Source organism: Pan troglodytes, chromosome 8 (assembly GCF_028858775.2).
Source record: "Pan troglodytes isolate AG18354 chromosome 8, NHGRI_mPanTro3-v2.0_pri, whole genome shotgun sequence".
Lineage (NCBI taxonomy): Eukaryota > Metazoa > Chordata > Mammalia > Primates > Hominidae > Pan > Pan troglodytes.
The window spans coordinates 107,157,197-107,180,110 of record NC_072406.2 but is presented as its reverse complement, the minus strand read 5'-3'; the positions used below and the strand labels follow the sequence as shown (position 1 = coordinate 107,180,110).

The 22,914-nt window shown below is 36.8% G+C and overlaps 1 protein-coding gene across 2 annotated transcripts in view; it reads left to right on the top strand.

The window, feature by feature from the left end:
- Window positions 1-6,824: 6,824 nt before the first annotated feature.
- The window catches only part of CYP2C8 (cytochrome P450 family 2 subfamily C member 8), a 33,248-nt gene continuing 17,158 nt past the window's right edge, over window positions 6,825-22,914 (top strand). Inside the window, exons 1-5 of one of the 2 annotated variants that reach the window (XM_001153207.7) lie at window positions 6,825-7,087; window positions 8,626-8,788; window positions 8,959-9,108; window positions 11,360-11,520; window positions 18,642-18,818. In XM_001153207.7, coding sequence (XP_001153207.1) covers window positions 6,920-7,087; window positions 8,626-8,788; window positions 8,959-9,108; window positions 11,360-11,520; window positions 18,642-18,818 — 819 coding nt within the window. In that variant the 5' untranslated portion in view covers window positions 6,825-6,919. The remainder of the gene's footprint in view (window positions 7,088-8,625; window positions 8,789-8,958; window positions 9,109-11,359; window positions 11,521-18,641; window positions 18,819-22,914) is intronic. The other variant, XR_010146990.1, reaches the window with a different exon arrangement.

Here is a 22,914-nt window from a genome sequence, read left to right as displayed (position 1 = left end):
AGAGGAAAAATTGATAGGTTTTTCTCTAAGATCTAGAGTTTAAAAACAATGCCCATTTTTATTTTCACCACTGTTATTCAACATAATATTGGAAGTCCTAGCTAGAGTAATCAGACAAATGAAAGAAATAAAGGGCATTTGAATGGAAAAGGACAAATTCAAATTACCCTTGTTGCAGATGGTATAATCTGATAGTTGGAAATACCAAAAGATTCCACCAAAAAAAGCTATTAGAACTGATTTAGAAATTTAGTAAAGTTGCATGATACAAAATCAACATACAAAAATAAGTAGTATTTTTATATGTCAACAGTGAACAACCTGAAAAAAAATTAAAAAGTAACCTCATTTACAATAGTCACAAACAAAATTAAAGATCTAGGAATTAACTTAATAGTATGAGAGAAAGATCTCTATAAAAAAACTGGAAAACTCTAATTTAAAAAATTGAAGAGAACAGGGAACAAATGAAAAGATATTTCATGTTCATGGAATGGAAGAATCAATATTGTTAAAATATTCTTGCTACCCAAAGAAATCTACAGATTCAATGCTATCACTACCAAAAAAATGTCATTCTTCACAGAAATAGACAAAAAAACTATCCTAAAGTTTATAAGGAATTATGAAAGACCTAGAATAGGAAAAGCTATTCTAAACAAAAATAGTAAAATCAGAAGAACCACATTACCTGACTTCAAATTTTACTACAAGGTTAGAGTAACCCAAAAAACATGGTACCAGCATAAAAAAAGGACACATAAACCAATAGAACAGAATAGAGAATCCAGAGACAAATTTACACAACTACAGTGAAGTCACTTTTGACAAATGTGCTAAGAACATACACTGGGGAAGAGACAGTTTTTTCAATAAATGGTGCTAGGAAAACTGGATATCCATATGCAGAAGAATGAAACTAGACCTCTATCTATAATCATATACAAATATCAAATCTAAATGGATTAAAGACTTAAATCTAAGACCTCAAACTATGAAAATACTACAAGAGAACAATGAGGAAAATCTCCAACACATTGGTCTGGGCAAAGATTTCTTGAGCTATACCCCACAAGCACAGACAACCAAAGCAAAAATGGACAAATTAGATCACATCAAGTTAAAACACTTTTGCATAATAAATAAAACAATCAACAAAGTGAAGACACAGCCCACAGAATGGGAGAAAATGTTTGCAAACTACCCATCTGACACAAGATTAGTAACCAGAATATATGAGGAGCTCAAACATTTCTGTAGAAAAATATTTAATAATCTGATCAAAAAATGGGCAAAACACTCGAATAGATATTTCTCAAAAGAAGATGTATGAATGGCAAATAGGCATATAAAAATGTGCTTAACATTGATCATCAGAGAAATGCAAATTAAAACTACAATGAGATATCATCTCACTTCAGTGAAAATGGCTTATATCCAAATGACAGGCAATAACAAATAAAGAGAATGTGGAGAAAAGGGAGCCCTCATACACTGTTGGTGGGAAGGTAAATTACTACAACCACTATGAGAGAACAGTTTAGAGGTTTCTTGGAAACTAAAAATAGAGCTACCATATGATCCAGCAATCCCATTGCTGGGTGTATACCCTAAAGAAAGGGAATCAGTGTGTCAAAGAGATAACTGCATTCCTATGTTTGTCACAGTACTGCTCACAATAGCCGAGATTTGAAATCAACCTAACTGTCCATCAACAGATGAATGGATAAAGAAAATGTGGCATATATACACAAAGAAGTTCTATTCAGCCATAAAAAAAGAATGAGATCCAGTCATTTGCAACAACTTAGATGCAACTGGAGATCACTATGTTAAGTGAAATAAGCCAGACACAGAAAGACGAACATTGCTTGTTTTCACTTATTTGTGGGTTCTAAAAATCAAAGAAATTTAACTCATTTCATACCCCCCATTCTCCCACTACCCTTCCCATCCTCTGGTAACTCTACTGTCTATTAGAGAAGTTACTCTCTCATAGTTACAAAAGGCTGGGAAGGGTAGTGGGAGGGTGGGGGGTATCTGGGGTGCTTAATGAATGCAAAAAAATAGTTAAAATAAAAGACCTACTATTTGATAGAAAACCAGAGTGATTATAGTCATTAATAATTGAATTGTACATTTTAAAATAACTAAAAGAGCATAATTATATTGTAACTCAAAGGATAAATGCTTGAGGGGATGGATATTCTATTTTTTGTGATGTGATTTTTACACATTACATGCCTGTATCAACACATCTCATATACTCCATAAATAAGTACACCTACTATGTACCCACAGAAATTAAAAATTAAAGAAAAAAATTAAATGAATTCAAAAACAAAGAGAGTCTCTCTACTGTAAACCTTACAAAAAATAATGTGAAATCCTTACTCCTATATTAGAACAGAATAGAAAACCCATAGATAAAGCCACATACCTATGGCCAACAGATCTTTGGCAAAGTTAACAAAGATATACACTGTGGAAAGGACACCCTATTCAATAAATGGTGCTGGGAAAATTAGCTCGCCATAAACAGAAGAATGAAATTGGGCCCCTAACTCTTACTACATATCAAAATTAACTTAAGATGGATTAAAGACAAATATGAGACCTAAAAGCATAAAAATCATAGAAGAAAACCTAGGAAAAATTCTGACATTGGCCTAGGCAAATAATTCATAACTAAGACCTCTAAAACAAATGCAACAATATCCTGTGACAATTGGAACTTTGCCCAGTTTTTAATGGGGTTATTTGTTTTGTCTTATTGACTTGTTTGAGTTCCTTATAAATTCTGGATATTAGCTCTTTTTTGAATGCACAGTTTGCAAATATTTTACTCTATTTTGTAGGTTGTCTGTTTACTCTGTTAATTATTTCTTTGCTGTGCAGAAGCTTTTTAGTTTAATTAAGTCCCATTTGTCTTAAGATGTTTTAGCAAAAATAAGAATCTAGATGTAAATCTTACACTATTCACAAAAGTTAACTCCAAATTGTTTATAGAACTAAATGTGAAACACAAAACTATAAAACTCTGAGAAGATAACATAGGAGAAAATATAGAAGACCTTGGCAATGGTTTTTCAAATACAACAAGTGCACAGTCCATGAAAGAACAAATCAATAATCCGAACTTTGTTAAAACAAAAAAGTTTTACTCTGTAAAAGACACTATCAAGGGAGGGAGAAGTCCAGCTAAAAGAGGAATAATAGTTCCAAAAGATACAAGAATATATCTTTATAAGAATAAAACACTGTCATCCAAAATACCCAAAGAACTCTTAAAGCTCAGCAACAAAAAAGTGGACACCCTCAATAGAAACATGGGCAAAGGATTTGAACAGACACCCCACCCACGAAGATAAACAGATGTCAAATAAGCATGAAAACTGTTCAACATCACACATAATTAGGGGCCTGCAAACGAAGACAACAATGACACATACCTTTATAATAATGAACATCTAAGGCATTGATTAAACCAAATGTTGGCAAGGATTTGAAGCAATGGGAACTATTAGTTATTGCTGATATGAATGCAAAATGTCACAGACACTCTGGAAGAGAGTTTGGTGGCTTTTACAAAACTAAAATATGCTTACCATATGATCCAGCAGTTGTGCTCCTTGATATTTGCCAAATGAGTTGAAAACATATGTCCACACAAAACTTGCACAAGGACATTTATAGCATCTTTATTCATTATTGCCAAAATTGGAAGCAACCAAGATATCCTTCACTAGATGAATAGATAAACTGTGGTACATCAATGCAAGGGAATATTATTATATTACTATTTGGTGGTAAGAAGAAATGAGCTTTCAAGCCATGAGAAGACATGGAGAAACCTTCTGCATATTAATAAGTGATGGAAACCTGCCTGAAAAGGCTACATACTGTGTGATTCCAACTATATAACAATCTCTTATAGTAAAGGCAAAACCATGGCAACACTAAAGTGAACTGTGGTTCACTTGTTACCAAGGATTTGCATGGAAGGGAGAGAATACGCAGAGCACGGAGGGTTTTTAGGACAGCAAATCTATTCTGTATGATGCTACGATGGTGGATATATGGCATTATACATCAGTCAAATTTATAGAATGTACAACACAAACAGTAAACCCTATGTGAACTTCGAACTTTGGTTGATGATTATGTCTTATTGTTGGTTCACTGACTGTAACTAATGAACCCCACTGATGGGGGTTGTTGATTGTGGGAAAGACTATTTGTAGGTGCGGTGAAGGGGTTTGTGGGAACTGTTGCTCGGAGCCTAAAATTGCTATAAAAATAAATTCTATTAATTAAAAAAAAAACCCCGCTCTAATTCACAACCCTATCCAAGCTGAGGTGGGTGTCAATCTGTGACTGTAGAGGGCTTAATTAATGCTAATACACTCTTGATCATTTGGACTTAGGTGGGAATTCTATGGGATAGGGTATTTCACTGAACCACCAAGCAGGAAAACTGGGATTCTAATACAAAATCTTTTACTGGTGCATTGATAATGCTCTAACTCACTGAGTCACCAATTGCTCATTCCTGAAAAACAAAGCAAAATTAAATTAGTAGATCTCAGAGATCCCGCCTGTCTTTAAATTATCTATGTTCCTTTTATTCTATAAAAAGAAAGGTCAAGGCAGGAGCCTCAGCTCAGGAGAAGAAACAAGGAGCAGAGCAAGGACAACTCTTTCTCAAGGAATAAAATTATTGCTCTAAAGAGAGAAAGTGAACTTATTTTATCCAAATAAACTAGCTTATACCTACGTGAGTGAGGCAGCAAATTACTACTTCCCTTTGCCCTGGATAAAGGGTTCACCAGGACCTGGACTCACTCACCTTTTAAAGGTTATAAAACCAAACACGTCTGACCCACATTTTACTCAACTGGTGCTAGAATTATTAACTAAATTAATGTTTATTTTGAAAGTCACTGATTAGATTAATCCACAAGTATTGAATTTTAGTCAGTCTTGGTGGCCCGGTTTAACTGGATGTTTTGCTTAAAAGGAAGGCAGCAAGATGCAGGGGTTATGGTTTCCAGCCCCAGCTTGGTCACTTGCATTCTGTGTGTCCTTAGCTAAAGTACTGAATCTCCATGGTCTAACTTTCTCCTCTCTAAACTGGGAATAATTTTACAGTGGGCAAAGATAATTGAGAGAATAAAAAGAGATGTGATGAGTGTGAAAATTCTCTGTAAATTTGTCATAATGTCTATAAACATAATCGATAAAACATTGTATAACTGGGTCTTAATATTTTCTTAATGAAAGAGCTGGAAATAACTGTACTGGTCAATTTAGAATAAAGGTAATCTTTTCAGAGCATGCCTTTGTATACACACTTTGTTATTAGTGATCTAGTAATGTTCATAAATCCAGTTGTATTTAGATCTTCATGACCATTGACTATCAGTTCCCATTTCAGGTCTGCACATTGCAGTGGTTCTGTGCCCTGGGTCCATTCAGTGATTTCCCTGTGTTCCGTCTTCTGTTGAATCCACAACTGTTGTTCTGTGTATAACTTCTCTTCCTTGCTGTGTATGATTACATTCTATTATTTGTAACAATAACAGACCAAAAACAATAGAAGCAGCCATGTCTGGAGGTGACTGGAAGGTGGAGAAGCCATAGATTTTCAAGCCCTGTGCCATAAATTATGTGAGATTGCCCCTTTCCTTAATAGTGCTGAACAACTTTCACTTGTGAGGTGATGCAGAGGGGAGAACTCTAATTTTTATTTCTTCTTTTGAGCGTCTCCGGTCCTCTTATCCTTATAAACAAATAATGGACTTCTATTTAATGTGAAGCCTGTTGCTTTCTGAACAGAGTCAAGGTGGCATATCTTCAGAGTAACTAATGTCTGGGGTTTGTTTTGTTTTTCTAAAATTGTTCTTGAGCCAGCTGTGGTGTAAGTGGTAATGAACCCCAATGGGTATCAGAAGATCTCTGCTCAAATCCCGGTTTTACCGGCAATGAGCTGTGTGGCACTGACAGGTGTCCTGTTCTCCCAGAGTTTCTTTCCCAGTTTGAAAAATAAAGAATGATAATCTTTATATTCCAGTCTCTTTTAATGATGAATATACGTTTATATATACTTTTATATATTTAATATAATATTTAATAGTATAAATATGTATTTATGTTATTATTATGTAATAATGTATGTAACGCTCCCTGCTAATTCAGTTTGTCTCTTTGACATGTAAAGTAAATAATCACCTATTATTATAATAATGTAATAATAACACAAATATTATTATGTAATAACATATATATTTATGTATATTGTTTATATACATTTAAATATATATAAATATACATTTATTAGCTAATAATTTGATATATATGGTAATTCAACATGTATGAGTTATATTCACTATTTCATGTTTAGGCAGCTGTATTTTAAGTGAACTATACTAAATATTTGAAAGGCTTTTGTTATCAAGGGCTAAGTCTCCTATTTTTTGATATAGCATTATAATGTACATTTTTTATATACAAAATATAGAATACACTGATTTCCCTCAAGGTCATAAATTCCCAACTGGCCATTAATCTGAGAATATTGAATTTTGAGTATATTCTAACATAGAATCATTTACTTCAGTGTTTCTCCATCATCACAGCACATTGGAACAACCAGGGACTTTTAATTAAAAATACCTGGGCTCCAATCCAATACAATTAAACCAGAATCTCCTAGATTGGCACTGGAAAGAAGGAGTAGGACAAAAGAACATTTTATTTCTATCCACGGGCCAAAGTCCACTCAGAAAAAAAGTATAAATTGGATCTAGGTGATTGTTTACTTTACATGTCAAAGAGACACACACTAAATTAGCAGGGAGTGTTATAAAAGCTTTGGAGTGCAAGCTCACAGCTGTCTTAATAAGAAGAGAAGGCTTCAATGGAACCTTTTGTGGTCCTGGTGCTGTGTCTCTCTTTTATGCTTCTCTTTTCACTCTGGAGACAGAGCTCTGGGAGAAGGAAGCTCCCTCCTGGCCCCACTCCTCTTCCTATTATTGGAAATATGCTACAGATAGATGTTAAGGACATCTGCAAATCTTTCAGCAATGTAAGTATGCCTTAAGTTCCTCCAGCCAATTGCAAAGGGTAAGTTATTTGACTGCTATTTTTAGACAAAATATATTCCTGGAAGCACACTATTATAATAGATCATTGTAAAGCAAAATACTCCCTCTGAACTTCTTTGATGTTTCTTTTGTCTTCCTATTTTTTTTTTTTTGAGACGGAGTCTCGCTCTATTGCCCAGGCTGGAGTGCAGTGGCACTATCTCCACTCACTGCAAGCTCTGCCTCCCAGGTTCACACCATTCTCCTGCCTCAGCCTCCCCCGAGTAACTGGGACTACAGGTGCCCTCCACCACGCCTGGCTAATTTTTTGTATGTTTTAGTAGAGACAGGGTTTCACCGTGTTAGCCAGAATGGTCTCAGTCTCCTGACCTCATGATCTGCCTGCCTTGGCCTCCCAAAGTGCTGGGATTACATGTGTGAGCCACCGTACCTGGCCTCTTTTGTCTAAGTCTGTCATTGTCAGAAATAGCGGAGTGAGTTGATGCATTTTGTGAATACAGAAACATTGGGGTCATTGTATTATATAATCATTTAATACAGTGGCAAAAGTTTAAAGTGCTGTTTCTCCTCTTTGTTTCACAGTGTTTTGCTATGATTTTTGACTGAAGGTGAAGGGAAGTGTGTGTGATTAGAAATTTCATCCAATAAGTTCTCTACTGTAGTAGTCATGTGTTTTATTCAGAATGGTCATGAAAATTGAACTTCTCTGAAGATTCATTTGATGGCTAATGTGAAATAAATATCTGTGGGTTCAGGGCAAACATAAGTGCATGAAAGAAAGAAGTAATCAGTCAGGGCCCAATTGGTGGTTAACAGAATTCTTTTGGATTCTGAAGAAAGCCACTGTCTGTGGCCAAGGTTGCTGGAGAATGGAAGAAATTGTTCTTCCAGGAGATGCTGAATGTCCTGATTCTAACTTTGTGGTGCTTCATCGTTCCATATTGGTAATACCAGCAGTTACAAACTGGACTGGGCATTAGAATCACCTGGGGTGACACTGTAAATACAGATTTCTAGGGTTCATCACAGGACTGCTGTATCAGAATCCTCATGTTAAGAGCTTTACAAGTGACCCTGAAGTCCTTAGCTGGGTAGTGGCCTCAAGGTGGACATGGGGGATTGATAAATTGCTCAAGCATCAGTTTAAATTAGCAGAGATTCCAGTTTGGAGCTTCTACATATTACCTGTGGGACTCTGAGAATGAATCTGCAATTCTCTGGCCTCAGTTTCTTCATTTTTAAAACAGGGCAAATGAATGTGCTCAATGTGTTGAAGTGAGGATGAACTGTGTGATTTGTGTACCAATTGCCTGGGTCATTGCGTGGCACATCACAGGCCATGTATAAGTGGCAGCTATAACAATCACCATCACATTTATGTACAAAATTCAGAAATATCGAATCTATGTGTGGCAAATATGAACATTAAAAAATACAATGAAAATGTCAGTCTGAATCATACATAGTATTTGGAGCAAATAGCGACTTATTTTGCTGCTATTTGCATTTCCTTTCCCAGTTCTCAAAAGTCTATGGTCCTGTGTTCACCGTGTATTTTGGCATGAATCCCATAGTGGTGTTGCATGGATATGAGGCAGTGAAGGAAGCCCTGATTGATAATGGAGAGGAGTTTTCTGGAAGAGGCAGTTCCCCAATATCTCAAAGAATTACTAAAGGACTTGGTAGGTGCACATATTTCTGTGTCAGCTTTGGTAATTGGGGTGAGGGGGATGGAAAACAGAGCCCTAAAAACTTCTCAGCAGAGCTTAGCCTATCTGCATGGCTGCCGAGTGTTGCAGCACTTTCTTCCTTGGCTGTGAATTCTCCCAGTTTCTGCCCCTTTTTTTATTAGGAATCATTTCCAGCAATGGAAAGAGATGGAAGGAGATCCGGCGTTTCTCCCTCACAACCTTGCGGAATTTTGGGATGGGGAAGAGGAGCATTGAGGACCGTGTTCAAGAGGAAGCTCACTGCCTTGTGGAGGAGTTAAGAAAAACCAAGGGTGGGTGACTCTACTCTGCATCACTGACCTTAACAGTTGCCTGTCTTCACTAGTGACATCCTTGGAAACATTTCAGGGGTGGCCAGGTCTTCATTGTGCATCCTGGTTGTCAGCCCTCAGGTGGTGGAGGGAGATTTGAAGCACAGAGACAAGGGAGGTTTTGTGTATCTGTGCTTTGCTTGTATAAATGTGTTGGTTCATAGGGTGTAGGAATAAAAGGTCATTTAATCCTATTTTCTGCTCAATTTTGTTTCCTTGTTTTCAAATCAGAAATCATAAATAAGGGTCTTGAGTTCATTTTTGAAGAGTTAAAGAAGGTTTCCCCCATAGCATAAATCTGCATTACCTCCACCAGAACATTTCACCAGAGAACACTTGGAAAGTGGACATGGTGAAAGTGACCTCATCACACTTCATGAAATATGAACCAAGTTATATGTGCTTTCATTTAATTCGAGTTTTTTCATATGGTCATACTCACATGTCTGGAAATTCCTTCCAGGTCCATGCCTACAGCTCTGGCCAGCAATGACACTATGTATGGTTTTACTTGCTTAGGTATATCTCAGTACAGTTTTCATCAGTTCTTATTTCTCAGGAAACACAGTACTATTTGAAAACTGTCAGGATTAATTATTTCTTGTTAACCACTACTTACTGTAGCAATTAATATATTTTAAGTAAATATAATCTATAGTATAACTCAGCAAATACACAAATACTAATTTGTAAATAATTTGTTTAACTAGATTTTAACTATTATGAAAAACTCTTTATCCTGTCTTCTTTAAATGTAATTTGGCTATGTTTTCAGTTTTGTCATCTTTTTTCCCCTGTATTGGTTCTTAGCTTTGAAATTTGTGCTAATCATTTTTCTCCCACTGCCAATTTACTCACCTATGAAGTGCTTGTTATAATCAATCTGATTATCAGCTGGGATATAAAATTACCTTTTTAAATTCACTCTCCCAAATGCAGTAAAAAAAAAAAAAACCTGGATATCAGCTTGTACCTGAGAAACACACACACACACACACACACACACACACACACACACACACACGCTCTCTCTCTCTCTCTCACCAAGGCTTCCCAAATTACCTTTCACCCCCTTGGCTAAAACAACAGTTTTTCTGAAACTTTAGAGCCCTGTAATGTTTAAAGGAGTCTGGCATAGAAGCAGCTAACTCAGCAGGTTTCTTGTTGTTCAATGTTCCAACTTTATTCACAACCCTTTCATTTCGTGTCACTCTTATTTAGGACCTATAGATGTAAATTTGGGCACCCTTTCCATTTATGTTCACTAGTCACTTGGTTACAGCAATTTCATTTTAGAGATTCCTTCACCGAATAAAAGCCTTTTTAATAATTTCTTTACCTGTAAAATTACAGATTTGGCCTAACTTATGGTCAAATTTAAAACTTTATTAAAACATACTTATCTTGATGACTATACTGAATAATATCCCAGAATCCACAAGAGTAGTTTTGCCCAAATGAATTAAATTTGGAAGATGATTGGAAATGATAAACATTATTTCTAAAGGAAGGAAATTCATTTTTTACAAATTGAAAAAATAAATAAAAAGATTCCATTTATCAATTTACTTTTTGGTTAGCTTTACTGGGATTTAGATTTGAAATAAAAAGTTAACATTTTACTTATTTAGATAAACAAATCTGTTATACTTAATGCTCATTTATATTAGTTTTTCTTCTCATACCATATGGATGTACTTGCTTTTCACATTTGTTCCCTCAAACACATGCATTCACCCACAATCTCCCTAACTTTATTCCCATTGGTTCAGCACATTATACTTTCAGCTATTCATTATATATAAGACATTTCTAGGTCCCCAACTTTTCTCTTCCTATCTCTGTGTTTTATTGTCCAGAGGCTTTGCAAACAGACATGATTCTGCTCTAAAAACTTGAATTATTAGGATTTCAAAAAAGTCTTCTTTTTCCTTCCAAAATAAAAGACACTTGGGGTTAAAAGAGTTTAAATAAAGGCATTGGATGTGAAAAACCACAGGCGAAATGACATTGTTTAGCTAGCCTGTAATGCTCAACTCATATTTAAGGTAAAAGTAATGTGTTTATTTCATCCATGCTGATTTTTTTTGGACACATGGGGAATTTGTAAGATATTGTTTAAAATTTCTAAATTTCCTTTATGTCTTAACAAATGCAAATCTTTTAAATATTTATTTTTTAATAATTTTTAAAAAAATTTTTAAATCTTTAGCCTCACCCTGTGATCCCACTTTCATCCTGGGCTGCGCTCCCTGCAATGTGATCTGCTCCGTTGTTTTCCAGAAACGATTTGATTATAAAGATCAGAATTTTCTCACCCTGATGAAAAGATTCAATGAAAACTTCAGGATTCTGAACTCCCCATGGATCCAGGTAAGGCCAAGATTTTATTTTCCTTGGAAACCATTTATGCTCTTTTTTTATGATAAGTCCAAAATTCTATATGGACCAAGCCATGAAGTGCATGTTTGAACACCACAGTCCTGCTCAGAAATTTATGAAGTGAACATCTGGGAAAGATGACCAAGCCTTTTATTTTACACACAGAAAATGAATGTCCAAATAAAGGGGTGGCTTTCAAGCCCAATGGCTTCCTGACCAGTGGTTTATCCACTAAATCCCAAAGCCTGTTTCAAAAAGCCCAAAAGCATGTCCATATCACCCCCATGGACATGGGGGCCCTTTCTGAAGGCTTCCATTACTCAGTAGGCTTATCCTCCAATCAATGCTTACTGACCATTTCATCACATTACTTGGCAGAAATATTCTAATTTAGGGAAAGATTATCTCCATCAAGGAGGGAGAATATTTGTGATCATAGAAGGTGCCAGGAAACACTGAGTAGGGCAGGTGTGTTTGATGCTGCTGCTGAGAACCTGGCTGATGAGGCAGCTAGGTTAGGAATGACAAAAATGATCGGTTTTATGGTATATGAACCATAAACAAACATCCAAATTTTACCCTGTGCTGAATTGGCATGCCCTACACTCTGCCTAAATAATAACTGTGTGATCTTAGAGAAATCACTTAACTGCTCAGATGCATGGCTGGGTTTTAAGATATCTTTGAGCTGCTCCCACTTCTAAAATACTGATTTCATTTTTGAAGCTACTTCACAGAAATAAAAACAGTGGGTTCTAGCTTTGTACTCTCTATCAGGTTGTCCAAAACCAGTTAACCTCTAGTGTCATCAACTAAATATAAATCATAGTAATTCATGCCATCTTATATTTCAAGGTTGTAGGGAAGACTTGGTTTAAAAATGAGAAAATTGATATTAAAATGCTTTTATACAATAAAAATGATGTATGAGTGAAGAAAATAATTACCACCCTTGATTTCCTGTTCAAAATTTTCAGCCTCCAATCTTTAGGTACAGAAAATTGCTATACGTGCACAATAAAAATTTCCCCATCAGAAGCGCAAGGGGTCAGGGAATTCCCTTTCCTAGCCAAGCAAAGCTGTGAACAGACGGCACCTGGAAAATTGGGTCACTCCCACCCTAATACTGTGCTTTTCCAGTGGTCTTAGCAAATGGCACACCAGGAGATTATATCCTGCACATGGCTTGGAGGGTCCCATGCCCACGAAGCCTCACTCATTGCCAGCACAGCAGTCTGAGATCCAACTGCAAGGCAGCAGCGAGGCTGGGGGAGGGGTGTCCACCATTGCTGAGGCTTGAGTAGGTAAACAAAACCACCAGGAAGCTCGATCTGGGTGGAGCCTACTGCAGCTCAAGGAGGCCTGCCTGCCTCTGTAGAATCCACCTCTCGGGGCAGGGCATAGCTGAATAAAAGGCAGCAGAAACCTCTGCACACTTAAATGTCCCTGTCTGACAGCTTTGAAGAGAGTAGTGGTTCTCCCAGCATGGAGTATGAGATCTGAGAATGGACAGACTGTCTCCTCAAGTGGGTCCCTGACCCCTGAATATCCTAACTGGGAGGCACCCCCTAGTAGGGGCAGACTGCCACCTCACAGGGCTGGGTACTCCTCTGAGACAAAACTTCCAGAGGAACGATCGGGCAGCAACATTTGCTGTTCAGCAATATTTGCTGTTCTGCAGCCTCTGCTGCTGATACCCAGGCAAACAGGGTCTGGAGTGGACCTCCAGCAGACTCCAACAGACTTGCGGCTGAGGATCCTGACTGTTAGAAGGAAATCTAACAAACAGAAAGGACATCCACACCAAAACCCCTTCTGTACATCACCATCATCAAAGACCAAAGGTAGATAAAAGCACAAAGATGGGGGAAAAACAGAACAGAAAAACTGAAAATTCTAAAAATCAGAGTGCCTCTCCTCCTCCAAAGGAACGCAGCTCCTCACCAGCAACGGAACAAAGCTGGATGGGGAATGACTTTGACGAGCTGAGAGAAGAAGGCTTCAGATGATCAAATTTCTCCAACCTAAAGGAGGAAGCTCAAACCCATCGCAAAGAAGTTAAAAACCTTGAAAAAAGATTAGATGAATGGCTAACTAGAATAACCAATGCAGAGAAGTCCTTAAAGGACCTGATGGAGCTGAAAACCATGGCAGGAGAACTACGTGACACATGCACAAGCTTCAGTAGTTGATTCGATCAAATGGAAGAAAGGGTATCAGTGATTGAAGATCAAAAAAATGAAATGAAGCAAGAAGAGAAGTTTGGAGAAAAAAGAATAAAAAGAAATGCACAAAGCTTCCAAGAAATATGGGACTATGTGAAAAGACCAAATCTACGTCTGACTGGTGTATCTGAAAGTGACGGGGAGAATGGAACCAAGTTGGAAAACACTCTGCAGGATATTATCCAGGAGAACTTCCCCAACCTAGGAAGGCAGGCTAACATTCAAATTCAGGAAATACAGAGAACGCCGCAAAGATACTCCTCGAGAAGAGCAACTCCAAGACACATAATTGTCAGATTCACCAAAGTTGAAATGAAGGAAAAAATGTTAAGGCTAGCCAGTGAGAAAGGTCGGGTTACCCACAAAGGGAAGCCCATCAGACTAACAGCGGATCTCTCGGCAGAAACTCTACAAGCCAGAAGAGAGTAGTGGCCAATATTCAACATTCTTAAAGAAAAGAATTTTCAACCCAGAATTTCATATCCAGCCAAACTAAGCTTCATAAGTGAAGGAGAAATAAAATCCTTTACAGACAAGTAAATGCTGAGAGATTTTGTCACCATCAGGCCTGCCCTAAAAGAGCTCCTGAAGGAAGCACTAAACATGGAAAGGAGCAACCGGTACCAGCCACTGCAAAAACGTCAGATTGTAAAGACCATCAAGGCTAGGAAGAAACTGCATCAACTAACGAGCAAAATAACCAGCTAACATCATAATGATAGGATCAAATTCAAGCATAACAATATTAACCTTAAATGTAAATGGGTTAAATGCTCCAATTAAAAGACACAGACTGGGAAACTGGATAAAGAGTCAAGACCCATCAGTGTGCTGTATTGAGGAAACCCATCTCATGTGCAGAGACGCACATAGGCTCAAAATAAAGGGAAGGAGGAAGATCTATCAAGCAAATGGAAAACAAAAAAAGGCAGGGGTTGCAATCCTAATCTCTGATAAAACAGACTTTAAACCAACAAAGATTAAAAGAGACAAAGAAGGCCATTACATAATGGTAAAGAGATCAATTCAATAAGAAGAGCTAACTATCCTAAATATATATGCACCCAATACAGGAGCACCCAGACTCATCAAGCAAGTCCTTAGAGACCTATAAAGAGACTTAGACTCCCACACAATAATAATGGGAGACTTTAACACCCCACTGTCAACATTAGACAGATCAACGAGACAGAAAGTTAACAAGGATACCCAGGAATTGAACTCAGCTCTGCACCAAGCGGACCTAATAGACATCTACAGAACTCTCCACCCCTAATCAACAGAATATACATTCTTCTCAGCACCACACCGCACTTACTCCAAAATTGACCACATAGTTGGAAGTAAAGCACTCCTCAGCAGATGTAAAAGAACAGAAATTACAACAAATTGTCTCTCAGACCACAGCGCAATCAAACTAGAACTCAGGATTAAGAAACTCACTCAAAACCACTCAACTACATGGACACTGAACAACCTGCTCCTGAATGACTACTGGGTACATAAAGAAATGAAGGCAGAAATAAAGATGTTCTTTGAAACCAATGAGAACAAAGACACAACATACCAGAATCTCTGGGACACATTTAATGCAGTGTGTAGAGGGAAATTTATAGCAGTAAATACCCACAAGAGAAAGCAGGAAAGATCTAAAATTGACACCCTAACATCACAATTGGAAGAACTAGAGAAGCAAGAACAAACACATTCAAAAGCTAGCAGAAGGCAAGAAATAACTAAGATCAGAGCAGAACTGAAGGACATAGAGACACAAAAAACCCTTCAAAAAATCAGTGAATCCAGGAGCTAGTTTTTTGAAGATCAACAAAATTGATAGACCATTAGGAAGACTAATAAAGAAGAAAAGAGAGAAAACTCAAATAGATACAATAAAAAATGATAAAGGGGATATCACAACCGATCCCACAGAAATACAAATTACCATCAGAGCATACTATAAACACCTCTACACAAGTAAATTAGAAAATCTAGAAGAAATGGATAAATTTCTCCACACATACACCCTCCCAAGACTAAACCAGGAAGAAGTTGAATCTCTGAATAGACCAATAACAGGCTCTGAAATTGAGGCAATAATTAATAGCTTACCAACCAAAAAAAGTCCAGGACCAGGTGGATTCACAGTCAAATTCTATCAGAGGTACAAGGAGGAGCTGGTACCATTCCTTCTGAAATTATTCCAATCAATAGAAAAAGAGGGAATCCTCCCTAACTCATTTTATGAGGCCAGCATCATCCTGATAACAAAGCCTGGCAGAGACACAACAAAAAACGAGAATTTTAGACCAATATCCCTGATGAACATCAATGCAAGAATCCTCAATAAAATACGGCAAACTGAATCCAGCAGCACATAAAAAGCTTATCCACCACGATCAAGTGGGCTTCATCCCTGGGATGCAAGGCTGGTTCAATATACGCAAATCAGTAAATGTAATCCAGCATATAAACAGAACCAAGACAAAAACCACATGATTATCTCAATAGATGCAGAAAAGGCCTTTTAAAAAATTCAACAGCACTTCAGGCTAAAAACTCTCAATAAATTAGGTATTGATGGGACGTATCTAAAAATAATAAGAGCTATTTATGACAAACCCACAGCCAATATCATACTGAATGGGCAAAAACTGGAAGCATTCCCTTTGAAAACTGGCACAAGACAGGGATGCCCTCTCTCACCACTCCTATTCAACATAGTGTTGGAAGTTCTGGCCAGGGCAATCAGGCAGGAGATGGAAATAAAGGGTATTCAATTAAGAAAAGAGGAAGTCAAATTGTCCCTGTTTGCAGATGACATGATTGTATATTTAGAAAACCCCATCATCTCAGCCCCAAATCTCCTTAAGCTGATAAGCAACTTCAGCAATGTCTCGGGATACAAAATCAATGTGCAAAAATCACAAACATTCCTCTACACCAATAACAGACAAACAGAGAGCCAAATCATGAGTGAACTCCCATTCACAATTGCTTCAAAGAGAATAAAATACCTAGGAATCCAACTTACAAGGGACGTGAAGGACCTCTTCAAGGAGAACTACAAACCACTGCTCAACAAAATAAAAGAGGCTACAAACAAATGGAAGAACATTCCATGCTCATGGGTAGGAAAAATCAATATCATGAAAATGGCCATACTGCCCAAGGTAATTTATAGATTCAATGCCATCCCCATCAAGCTACCAATGACTTTCTTCACAGAATTGGAAAAAACTACTTTAAAGTTCATATGGAACCAAAAAAGAGCCCGCATTGTCAAGTCAATGCTAAGCCAAAAGAACAAAGCTGGAGGCATCAGGCTACCTGACTTCAAACTATACTACAAGGCTGCATTAACCAAAACAGCTTGGTACTGGTACCAAAACAGAGATATAGACCAATGGAACAAAACAGAGCCCTCAGAAATAATACCACAGATCTACAACTATCTGATCTTTGACAAACCTGAGAAAAACAAGAAATGGGGAAAGGATTCCCTATTCAACAAATGTTGCTGGGAAAACTGGCTAGCCATATGTAGAAAGCTGAAACTGGATCCCTTCCTTACACCTTATACAAAAACTAATTCAAGATGGATCAAAGACTTAAATGTTAGACCTAAAACCATAAAAACTCTAGAAGAAAACCTAGGCAATACCATTCAGGACATAGGCATGGGCAAGGACTTCATGTCTAAAACACCAAAAGCAATGGCAACAAAAGCCAAAATTGACAAATGGGACCTAATAAAACTAAAGAGCTTCTGCAAAGCAAAAGAAACTACCATCAGATTGAATAGGCATCCTACAGAATGGGAGAAAAATTTTGCAATCTACTCATCTGACAAAGGGCTAATATCCAGAATCTACAAAGAACTCAAACAAATTTACAAGAAAAAAACCAAACAACCCCATCAACAAGTGGGCAAAGGATACGAACAGACACTTCTCAAAAGAAGACATTTATGCAGCCAAAAGACACATGAAAAAATGCTCATCATCACTGGCCATCAGAGAAATGCAAATCAAAACCACAATGAGATACCATCTCACACCAGTTAGAATGGCAATCATTAAAAAGTCAGGAAACAACAGGTTCTGGAGAGGATGTGGAGAAATAGGAACACTTTTACACTGTTGGTGGGACTGTAAACTAGTTCAACCATTGTGAAAGACAGTGTGGCGATTCCTCAGGGATCTAGAACTAGAAATACCATTTGACCCAGCCATCCCATTACTGGGTATATACCCAAAGGATTATAAGTCATGCTGCTTTAAAGACACATGCACACGTATGTTTATTGTGGCACTATTCACAATAGCAAAGACTTGGAACCAAGCCAAATGTGCAACAATGATAGACTGGATTAAGAAAGTGTGGCACATATACACCGTGGAATACTATGCAGCCATAAAAAGGATGAATTCATGTTCTTTGTAGGGACATGGAGGAAGCTAGAAACCATCGTTCTCAGCATACTATCACAAGGACAAAAAACCAAACACTGCATATTCTCATTCATAGGTGGGAATTGAACAATGAGAACACTTGAACACAGGAAGGGGAACATCACACACTGGGGTCTGTTGTGTGGTGGGGGGAGGGGGAAGGGATAGCATTGGGAGATATACCTAATGTATATGACGAGTTATTGGGTGCAGTACACCAACCTGGCACATGTATACATATGTGACAAACCTGCACTTTGTGCACATATACCCTAGAACTTAAAGTATAATAAAAAATGTATATATGTATAAAAATTTCCCATCAAAATGGACATGATATCTTATTCATATTTATAGTTATAATTTCAATCAGGGCTTGGTGTAAGATACATATATCTTATGACATGTTTTTATTTAATATTCTTTTCTCTTTTAGGTCTGCAATAATTTCCCTCTACTCATTGATTGTTTCCCAGGAACTCACAACAAAGTGCTTACAAATGTTGCTCTTACACAAAGTTACATTAGGGAGAAAGTAAAAGAACACCAAGCATCACTGGATGTTAACAATCCTCGGGACTTTATCGATTGCTTCCTGATCAAAATGGAGCAGGTAAGATATTAGCAACAGATCAGTATTTTGATTTCTTGTCCATTTTGTGATTCATCGAATCCTTCTGTAATTTACTAAGGATGTTTAAATGATCAGGCCAGTAATGCTTGACAAGCATCTTAATTACTTTTCGTATTTATGGGCCTGCACTAAACATCATGGAAAATACAAAATTGTCCAATGGCTAGAATGCATAGACCCTCTTCTTGAAATAAAAATAATCTACATGAGTAGAATAATATAGACACTGCAGTCAAATGGAAACAATTATAAATAAGTAGAAAATACAAAATATCCTACCACAAACTGAAGATGGATATCAATATTGCACATAGATTATGTGACAATGGAAAAGAATGGCTTATCATAAATGGGCTTCCTGTATGCCCTGCACATTGACATAGCCCTTAATATATTTGCAGTGTGGAACAGAAGAAAGGTTTCAGATGGAATGAGTAGTTTGTGGAGAGGTGAGTGGTGGGAAAGAGTTGGTGGATGGAAGAGAGAAGGTTTAATTTAGTGTAACCTAAAATGAATTTGCACAAAGGAGTTGGAGGTTGATGTTTATCAGGTAACCTGTGAGAGTGAATCCTGTTATTATTGAACTATTTATTGAAAAAGTATATTTTTTCCTATTGAATTGTCTTGACAACCTCATTAAAAACCAGTTGAGTATAAATGTGAGGATTTGTTTGTGGGCTCTCAATTCTACTCCATTGGTCTGTCTGTCCTTATGTCAGTAGTACCTCATTTTGAAGTCTTAATTACTGTAGTTTTGTGTCAAGTTTTCAAATCAAAAAGTATGAGTCCTCAAAGCTTTTTTCAAGACTATTTGGGCTTTTTTGTGTTCATTTAGTCGCAACAAAAATTTAAGAATAAACTTGTCAATTTCTGCAAACAAGCTCATAGGAATTTTAAGATTGCATTAAGTCTATAGATTAATTCAGAAAATTATGACATTTTAAATATTGAGATGAAATTCATATACCATATATCACCCAATTTAAAGTGTACACTTTAATGGTATTTTGTTTAATTACAATACTGTGCAACTGAGGTAGGAGGTGGGAGTCAACTCCAGAGGTGGGTCTTGGACATGGGACCAGATTGATGGCTAGCTAAAACAGGGCCAGGATGAAAGCAGCTTTCAATCATTCCTGCCCACCAGTATGCCGTGTCAATTTACTATTCCCATGGCAACACCCAGGAGTTACCTCCCCTTTCCATGGCACCCAATGATCCAAAAGATAGGACCCCTTCCTTGCACAAACTGTCCCTTAATACGCATGCAATTAAAAGTGGGTATAAAAATGACCACAAAACTGCCCTGAGCTGCTACTCTCTGCCTATATCATAGCCCTGCTCTGCAGGAGCCCTCGCAGAGCTGTACCACTGCCTGTTCAACAAAGCTGTTTTCTTCTACCTCTGAGTTGCCTTTGAATTCTTTTCTGGGCAAAGCCAGGAACCCTCCCAGGCTAAGCTCCACATTGGGACTCGCCTGCCCTGCATCACAACTACCATTCCTCTCTACTTTCAAAACTTTTTTATCACTCCACAGAAACATACTATATCATTAAATAGTCACACCTCATTCCCAACTCCATCATGTAGTAAACATTAATCAACTATCTTTATGGATTTGCCTATAATGAGTATAACATATAAAAAGACCCATGGCATATGTGATCTTTTTTCCTGGCTTCTTTCACTTAGCATAATGATATGGAGGGTCAACTAAGTTTTAGCATGTGATAGTACTTTGTTGTTTTGTGTGGTTCAATAATATTCCATTTTCATGTACACATATGACAATTTGCTTATCATTCATCTGTTGATGATCATTTGTGTTATTTTCACCTTTTGGCTCTTATAAATAATGTTGCTATGAACATTTGTATACAAGTTACTTCATGAATATATTTTCATTTTTCCAGGGTATAGTCCTAGGAGTGTTATTTCTGGGTCATATGGTAATTTTATGTTTAACTTTTTGAGAAACAACTAAACATTTCTACAGTAAATACACCATTTTAAAATCCCATCAGCAATGTTTGAGGGTTCCTCTTTTCCATATTATAGCCAATATTTGTAATTTTCTGTTTTTTGTGTCAGTGCAAAGTGGTATTTCATTGTGGTTTTGACTTGACCAATGATATTAATTAGCTTTTTACCATTTTTACATGTTCTTTAGAGAAATGTTATTCAAGGCCCTTGTTCATTTTTATTTTATTTTATTTATTTATTTATTTATTTATTTATTTATTTATTTATTTATTTATTTTGGAGACAAGGCCTCTCTGTGTTGCTCAGATTGGAGTACAGTGCTGTCATCTTGGCTCACTGCAACCTCTGACTCTTGGGCTCAAGTGATTCTCCTACCTCAGCCTCCCAAGTAGCTAGGAGCACAGGCACAAGCCCCCACACCCAGCTAATTTTTGTATTTTTTTTGTACAAACTTGGTTTCACCATGTTTCCTAGGCTGGTCTCAAACTCCTGAGCTCAAGCAGTCCACCCATGTTGGCCCTCCCAAAGCACTGGGATTGCAGTTGTGAGGCACCACACCTGGCCCTTTGCTTATTTCTATACTGGGTTGCTTGTCATTTGTTGTTGAACTGTAGGTAATTGTTTATGGATTCTGGGCATTAAACCGTTACTAAATACGTATGAAATGCAAATATTTTCTCCCATTCTACAGGTTGTCATTTCACATTTTTAATTTTGTCCTTTGATGAACAAACATTTTAATTTGGTGAGGCCCAGTTTATCTCTCTTATTTTAGTTGCTTTGGTGTCAAATCTATGCATCCACTTCCAATTCTGAAGGCATTAAGATTTAACCCGATGTTTTATTCTAAGAATTGTATAGTTTTAGTTCACATTTAAGTTTTTCGTTCACTTTCAGTTATATTTTGCATAAGAGTGAGATAGGGGTTCAACTTCATTCTTTTGTATGTGGCTACCCAGTTGTCCCAGCACTGTTTGTTGAAGAAACGCTTCCTTTATTTATTTATTTATTTTGAAACTCTTCCTTTAGATTAAATGATCTTGGTACATTTGTTGAAAATGAACTGGGCATAGATGATTAGGTTTATGTTTGGATTTCAATTTTATTCCACTGGTCTTTATTTCTTTCCTTTTGCCAGTACCATGCTGTTTTGACTACTATAGTTTTGTTTTGAAGTCTGGAAATTTGGAAATTGAGTCCTCTCCCTGTAGTTGCATATAAATTCAGGATGGGCTTTTCCATTTTTGCACAAATAAAAATTTTAAAAAGGACATTGGAATTGTGACAGTGATTACATTCAATCTTTAGATTACTTTTGGAAGCATTGCCATCTTAACAATTTTAAGTCTTTCATTATTATTATTATACTTTAAGTTTTAGGGTACATGTGCACAATGTGCACATTTGTTACATATGTATACGTGTGCCATTTCAATCCTTTAAAATGACATGGTTTGCCATTTATTTAGGTACTCCTTATTTTTCTAAGCAACATTTCATAGTTTTCAGTCTTTTATCTTCTTGATTATAGGTTCTCAGGGCTTTTGGCCCTTTTGATGCTATTGCAAATGTAACTATTTCCTTGATTTTATTTTCATATTGCTCATTGCTGATATAAACAGACACAACTGATATCTGGACCAATCTTACATCCTAAAATTAAGCTGAAAACATTTATCAGCTCTAGTTGTTTTTTGTGGGTTATATGGACTTTTCTTTATATATAATTGTGTTATCTTAAAATAGAAATAGTTTTACGTCTTCCTTTCTTACCTAAATGCCTTTTATTTCTCTTTCTTGTCTAATTGTTTTGGCTAGGACCTTAAGTGCTATGCTGAATAGCAGTAGTGAAATTGGATATACTTGGATCTTTTCCCCCTGATTTTGGGGTATAAGCTTTTAGATTTTCACAATTTGATATAAAATACCTTTGGAATTTTTATAAATACATTTTATTATAAGAAATTTCCCTTCTATTCATATCTTTGAGTGATTTTATCAGGAAGAGTATTGAATTTTGTCTTATGCTTTCTCAGCTTCTATTCAGATGGTCTATTTTGTTAGATTTTTCCTTTCTTTCTAATATGGTGGT